Below are 7,228 nucleotides of genomic sequence, written 5' to 3'. Positions count from 1 at the left end.
ATATATATATATATACTTACATACATACATGCATAAAACACACACACACTACATATTTACATGTAATGTTGGCTAGGGGGGGATCTCTGCATGGGCTCTGCAGAGGTGGGCTTGCACAGGAGAGCACCCTGACATAGCCCGCACCAGGCCTGTGCAGCACATAGTAGAAGGGTCTGGTTATTTAGCTGTGCTGAGTCCTCATTAATGTTTCCAGTACTTTAATGTCCCCTCTCCCCCTGTCTCCCTTCCCCCATCAGCTCGCAAGCTCCGGGAGGCGGGGCCATACTGTAAGCGACCAACCAGCAAGCTCTGTGGTTGCTCGGTGACAGCTGGAGGCTCCGCCCCGTGATGTCAGAGTGCGGGCTGCTCTGCTGCTGCCTGAGAAGCGCCTCGGACAAGTTGGGAGAGCGGAGTGTGAGCGCTGTTGGGTCTGCAGGAGCTGCTGCTGCTGGGATCTCGGTGACTGCCGCCATAGGGAAGGGCTCCGCAGCAATCCATCACGCCCGGGGACAGAGTGTGCGCTGCAGTGGGAGCAGGGTGCAGACGGCCAGGGCTAGTCGGAGCTCAGGAGCAGGCAGCGGCGGTGGTGACCGGAGAAGGTGTTCTGCTTCCACCGAGCTGCAGAGGGCACACCGGGCTCGGAGCTCCGGCCCCCTGCACCCGGGCAGCATGGAGCTGCCTGCGGCCGGGGAACATGTATTTGCAGTAGAGAGCATCGAGAAGAAGCGTATCCGCAAGGTAAGGCACCGGACCGCCGGCACGCTGCACCCGCTGCTGCTGGGCTCTGACTGTTCTCTCTCTCTCCTGGCAGGGCCGAGTGGAATACCTGGTGAAGTGGAGAGGGTGGTCTTCCAAGTAAGTGACTGTCTTTCACATTCGTATAGGTGGTATGCCCTTGCAGCAATCCAGCTGCTGCCTGGCATTACGTTGCCCATGGTGGCCTGGCATGACATTGCTCAGGTCGTTTAGCATCTGGATGGTGAGATTTCGGCATTCTGTGTTAGAGAACGCACAGGAAGGAATAGAATATGTCTCCATCACACCTGCCTCTCTATGCCCTTATAAGCAGCGGGTGTAGGGTGGGGGAGTCACTTGAAAATCATTTAAAATAATTGCTGGCAGTCAAGGGGTTAGGTGCAGGCTGGCACTATCTCGGCCCTGTATGGGGGTGGGGAATGCGCTTTTTGCCAAGGATGGAATTTCTTTCCCTGCCTCTTTCCCTCTCTCTCCTCACAATCCTCTATCCCTCCACATCAGTCTCCCTTCTTCCAATCAGAACCTCCTTTTTCGTCCTGATATCTCTGTGACATACTCTGCATGTCTGCCCTAGCCGCACTTACCAAGTAAACGGATCCTTTTTGTGGATGAGGAACCTCACACCATTAGCTGTGAGAGTGTGCATAAATACATCCATCCTAATTCCATTATCCTATATATTGGACGCATCAATAACACATTTGCTGTATTTCTCCAAGTCATTTCTATATGTCCGTGGTGAGTCAGCAGCAATATCACTTGAAGATGCTATCTCTTTACAGTCTACTGTACTGTCTTCCCAGTGGGTGGCAGAGGGTCCCTTACTACATGATACAGATAAAGATGGCATGTATTAGGGTAACCTAATTAGATGTTACTAGAGGTAGGCAAGAGGAGTAGGGTCCCCTGGTAAGGGCATGTTGGAGAGTTGGTGCAATATCACATTCGGGAAAAGATTAAGTGGAGAAGGTGGCAGAATGAAAAGGCTGCAGTGGGAGTTTATATTGAAGTTGTTAATTCTTAGTAACTGTTCTTTTTCTGCATAGTACGTCTGAAGTTTAGGCTAGTATTGCTGTCTTAACCTGGGGAGAACAGCAAGTCGTACAGCAATGTGGACTTAGAGAACTGTACTACAAAACTCCCTGCCCACAGCATAAACATTCCTACACCTGTGCTAATGTGACTTTGTCATTTCCAGGTATAACACATGGGAGCCAGAGGAAAATATTTTGGACCCTCGACTTTTGGTCGCCTTCCAGAACAGGTGAGAGATTGATACATTTATATAAGTATCTTTGTAAATTAATTCTAAGTACAACTGTGAAACCCAAATTATTATTTTACAATCTTGCTTTAAGATGAGATATTTTGGATACATTTGTGTTTTAGTGGCAAGGAATCTGGCAAGGTAATCTTATAAAGAATATCTTTAATATCATCAGTTTCAGATGAGCCACTTAGTTGCCTGGCAGGTGGTATGTGTAAATTTTCCTAAATTGTGCTTTTAGCAATTAGAGATTTATAATTTTGGCAATTTGGGTTCCACTGCAAAGTTGTGAGAAGACGTCTTTACCTCCGCCCACTCCAGAAATCCTCTCTTGGCTTTTTCTGACATTATGTAAACAGTGTGCAGCAGAGTCTACCCAGCCTTGAATTGCATGTACTCTGCCCTGTGCATTTTAATGAGATCATTAGCATAAAGTCTGCATCTGTAGATTTTAGTATCCAGCATACTGTGCTACCTTTTTTATTCAACATTTTTTAATTTGATATTAGACAAGCTTCTATGGTTTATATAATTCCCATTGGAGGAATACTTTCTCTGTTCTTTCTACAATTTTATTTATATCTGCTTCAATAGAAGCAAATAATATCTGTAAGAAGATGCAAATTTATCAATGTGCAAGTTTATACGGGTTACCAGCTGTTCAGTTTCACCTGTAATGCTGTATGTGTTACTTGGTAATGATTGATAACATTAATAGTCTCTGTCCGATTTTTATATAGAGAGAGGCAGGAGCAGATCATGGGTTATAGAAAACGTGGCCCTAAACCGAAGCACCACATCTTATCGGTAAGTTTTTGGCTTTTTGCAACATAATTATAGATTATTACTTTTATATGGGTGAGTTCGGGGTTTCAGGATTTCCTATGTGCAAATGCAGACAAAATCCTTTTATGTTTAGCTTAATATCTGAGTCTTCCTCTGTGTCAATACTAGCTCTTTTAAAGCTGATGTGGCTCTTTTGTTGCAGATGCCTTCGTTTGCTCGTCGGTCTAATGTCTTAATTGGACTTCAGGACTCCTCTGTGGACAAACGTACTAAATTGGACATGGTGTCAATTACAAAGAGCCAACCACACCAGTATCAACTAAACAGCAAAAAACACCACCAATATCAGCCCAACGGGAAGGATCACACTGAGAAACACCACTCAAGCAACAAACGGAAATATTATTACCAGCTCAACAGCAAAAAACATCATCATTATCAACCAGATCCCAAAATGTATGACCAATATCCTTCTGTGAAGGATCCCCAAATTTGTGCTGATCAAAGTAATAGACACAGGGAATCGTGGACTCATAGTCAATCTGTAGACTTGGGGGTTCCTGCAAAGAATGGTACTGGACTGGCTTTAAATATGTTGGAAAAGAATAGTCTCTCAAGTGGAGCCTCCACCAGTCCATCTACTAAGGAAGGTTCAGGAAATGGAATTGGGGGGAAAATGAAGATTGTGAAAAACAAAAACAAGAATGGGAGGATTGTTATAGTTATGAGTAAATATATGGAAAATGGGATGCAGTCGGTTAAAATTAAATCTTCGGAGGAAGATTGTGGGACTGCTGAGCCAGGAAAGAAAGTGGAGGTTGTAAATACTGCAACCCAGAGTGTCTGTAATGTAGACAGAACTTGTAAAGTCATTGAAGAAAAACAGGAGCACTGGAAGAAGAGAGTGGAGTCCAAAATGAGGATGAATGAGGCCAGAGGTTACGGGGACAGAGGGCCAGTTCCTCTCACTGGCCTCCAGAGAACCTATTCTAATACAGAGTCTATCAGTGATCAGCCCTTGCAGCTCACTACCAAGAAGGACATTGCCTCACGGTCAAGTGCATCTAGTTTCTCTGTTAGTGAAGTGTCTCCTAAGGATATAGTGTATACTAATCCTAGAAAGCGTTGCCTGGCTGAAATGACTGCGCCAAGAGAGCCTTGCAAGAAAATACTCGCTTCACAAAGTGTGAGTGCTTCTGACAGAATGGAGAATCAGGCTGTGCAGAACTGTGTGCCTGTGTCTCCACAAGAGCCAGATGTAATTCTCCTTGATTCTGATTTGGATGAGCCCATAGATTTGCGCTGCGTGAAGTCCAGGTGTGACAGTGACCAGGAGACTAATAAACACGGGATGCAGAGCTCTAAGGAGTCCCAGCCCACTGAAGCAGACAGTCCAAAAGAGGAACCACGGACTGTATTCAGACCTTTTTTTGGGAATATTGTAATTACGGATGTAACAGCCAACTGTCTCACTGTTACTTTTAAGGAATATATAACCGTGTAACCGCACGGTCTACCTTTTCAGGGTCAGTCTGCGATCTGCAATATTTTCATTCAGGGAGAACAACAGCTGTGGTGCATCATACCGGATTATCTTTTCTTGTTCCTAGCCTTGAAAATTTGGCATCCTTTAAAGCACTTCATAGCTGAACAGTCTGAATGACTGTTGTATGTGCAGGCCTTTCCAATGGAGACTGAAACACCACCGTCATTTGTAAACCTGAAAAATTGATCTATTTATTTGTTAGTTATTTATATGTGTAGATTTAACCAAGCCTTGAATTGTTAAAAAAATATTTTTTGTGTGAAACACAATTTTGTTGTAACTATTTTGTTGCCAGAATTGAATGAGTTTACACTGAATTTAACCTGACATATATGATAATTTTGTATATTTTTGGTGTATTGTTGGTATACAGAAACAATTTCAATCCAGAGCTTTTGCTAGGAAAATGCTGCTATTAGACATGTTATGCTTCCAGTAACTGCTTGGTTGTAAATATTAAATGAAGAAATGTTATGTAAGCAGCATGGTATGGCCCCTGGCTTATCATGCCTGCGGCCTCGGTTAAGTGCTACATAATATTGAAGAATAATAAAAGTGAAACTCGGATATAAATAAAACATTAATGTTGTGTTTAAAGCATAATGCCACCGGGTAACATAGCTATATGCATCACCCCAAAATGTACTTACCTGGGTTGCAGTATTTGCAACGTCCAGAATGCCTTTCTGTGTCCTGTGCACACCTGGCACTTGCTGCTAGTAAATTGTTGATGTAAAACATGCTGCTGGGCAGCAGATATATCAGGGTGATGGGAGCAAGCGCAGTCCTACAATAATTGCTAATAGCTCCAGATACTCTGGCCTCTTTTTCACTGGGAGTGTGCAGGAATCAGCAGGGTAGCACCAGATATGCACTTGCACAAGAACTTGGGGCACTTTGGCCCTTCTGAACACTGAACCCCAGGTAAGTAAACCTTAGGGATGGGGAAACTGTAAATATTCCACCCAATAAATAATTTCCAGTTTTCGGTTTTTCCAGAACGGACATTTGCTAACTTGCATTGTGGGTTCTAGGGGTTGCCACATATGTTTTAGATTTGTACTTTATAAATAACCATGACCGAGTACCATAATCAATAAGAGGACCAGCACCAAATAACCAATGCTAGAACACTATGAATAGTCCAATTTAAAGAAATGCAACACACTGCAGACAGGAATGGATAACATTTAAAATCTAGCTTCTGTTTTGAACTCAATATGAAAAGGAATCCAGCATAAGTGGGCCAGAAAAGAAGGAAAAACCTATTCAATTATATAGATATATATATCAAAATAATGTGTACAGTCCTGATAATACAAAATAATTAGATGTAAGCAGTGCACTCACCAAGGTAGACATTTTGTCGCTCTCTGTATTAGAGGTAAACCCGGAGCCAAACTGCTTGTAGTAGTGTTAATGGTAATTCTCAATTGATTTTGACAAGATTTCAAATTCTCTTTCATTGCTCAAAGGTAGAAAAATGCTCTTAACCTCTAGCAACCAATCCACAATTGACTTGTATCTATAGAGGAAATTAGACTATTGCAGCGAATATTTGTGTTAGTTTAGTACAATTTGCAATTTTGGGCAATGTTATCAAATCATTACGTTTAAAAACAAAATCTATGAAGGCATGGGGAAAATTGCAAAATAAACTGCTTATGTATCTCCTCCCAAAGAAGACCATGAATAATTATTCCTGGCCTTGGGACTCCTGCTTACTTTACTGTGTCCTGTCTTCTGCCATTTTACAGAATTGCTGAGTGAACAGTATACATTCAGGTATTTCTGCCCCCTCAGTGCTTCCTGACCTTCCCTAGCCTTATTGGTTTATCAGCAGTGACTTTTGGCTAGTGTAGAGTAAATTAACACCCACAAGAGGTAGAGTATGGCATGGGATACATTGATTACTGGGAAATACAGGAAATACCTCCAGAAAAGAACAAATGACATACAGATTTTCAAGAAAATCAGACAAGTCTAAAGCGATCAGCATAGATTGTATGCGGTGCGGTTTCAGATAAAGCTGCATGTTTGTTATAGTTAAAGCATGGAAAACATTGTTATGTTTGCTATCCGGATGATAGATAAGACAGTCTACAGGTTGACATGCCTTAGGGCAACAGGGGGCTTTAGGTCGACATGACAATGATCGACAACATTTTAGGTGGTTTTCACAGATCTTTCAACTTTTGCTTAAGTTAGCATCCACGTGGACTACGATTGGGAATAGTAACCTGTGCTAAGCGCAGTGAGGCACCTTGCCCGAAGCATAGCGAGCTTGCAAGGGTGTACGTTTGCACTAATTGTGATCACATATATTATACCACCCGTTACGCTTTATACCCACTGGTGTCAATTCCATGAATTATGCTAGCGTTTTTAGACCTAGTATAATGCATAGTAACAGGCCTGAAAATGGATAATATTGTTTCCAATAACCCCATACTCCCGTGCAATATGCCTAACAATAATGTGTTGATTATCCAAACACTACCAACACCATTCCATACATTTAATCCAAGTGAGATGCATTGTGTTTAAACATACAATTTTACTGCCTGTTGGTGCATAATTATTAATTTAGAGGTGGAACGTCCATGGTGTAGGGTAACACTGACATTAGATGTGGACCCAGAGGTAGCTGGGTATATTTGTAAGCAAATAGCCAAGATATAACTTCATACTTGCATATAACACATGTATCTAATGTTTCCTAACATGACTGAGACTGATAACCAGTCCAGCAAAGAATTCCATTCATAGGGCGATCTACCGAGCAACCAGATCTCCTCAAGGATATAACCATTTGAAGCTCAGATATAAATCGCTATCGGCAATCTTTTTTGTCCATACACAAAAGTTTGTGC

The 7,228-nt window shown here is 42.4% G+C and overlaps 1 protein-coding gene across 1 annotated transcript; it reads left to right on the top strand.

The window, feature by feature from the left end:
- The first annotated feature begins 290 nt into the window (after positions 1 to 290).
- On the top strand, positions 291 to 4,933 carry CBX4 (chromobox 4). The gene is made up of 5 exons (XM_063960742.1): positions 291 to 738; positions 812 to 855; positions 1,955 to 2,020; positions 2,764 to 2,830; positions 3,012 to 4,933. The coding sequence occupies exons 1-5, from the start codon at positions 349 to 351 to the stop codon at positions 4,311 to 4,313; spliced, it is 1,869 nt and encodes a 622-aa protein (XP_063816812.1). The 5' UTR covers positions 291 to 348; the 3' UTR covers positions 4,314 to 4,933.
- The last annotated feature ends 2,295 nt before the right edge of the window (positions 4,934 to 7,228 follow it).

The sequence above is a fragment of the Pseudophryne corroboree genome, chromosome 3, assembly GCF_028390025.1.
Source record: "Pseudophryne corroboree isolate aPseCor3 chromosome 3, aPseCor3.hap2, whole genome shotgun sequence".
NCBI lineage: Eukaryota > Metazoa > Chordata > Amphibia > Anura > Myobatrachidae > Pseudophryne > Pseudophryne corroboree.
The sequence above is the reverse complement of the archived record's forward strand: the minus strand, read 5'-3'. Positions and strand labels throughout refer to the sequence as shown.

Excerpts from the sequence above, each read along its gene's own strand:
- CBX4 (XM_063960742.1), top strand. The coding sequence starts at position 349 with ATGTCAGAGTGCGGGCTGCTCTGCTGCTGCCTGAGAAGCGCCTCGGAC. Across the intron at positions 739-811 it reads AGAAGAAGCGTATCCGCAAG|GGCCGAGTGGAATACCTGGT; the intron begins GTAAGGCACCGG and ends CTCTCCTGGCAG. Across the intron at positions 856-1,954 it reads TGGAGAGGGTGGTCTTCCAA|GTATAACACATGGGAGCCAG; the intron begins GTAAGTGACTGT and ends TGTCATTTCCAG.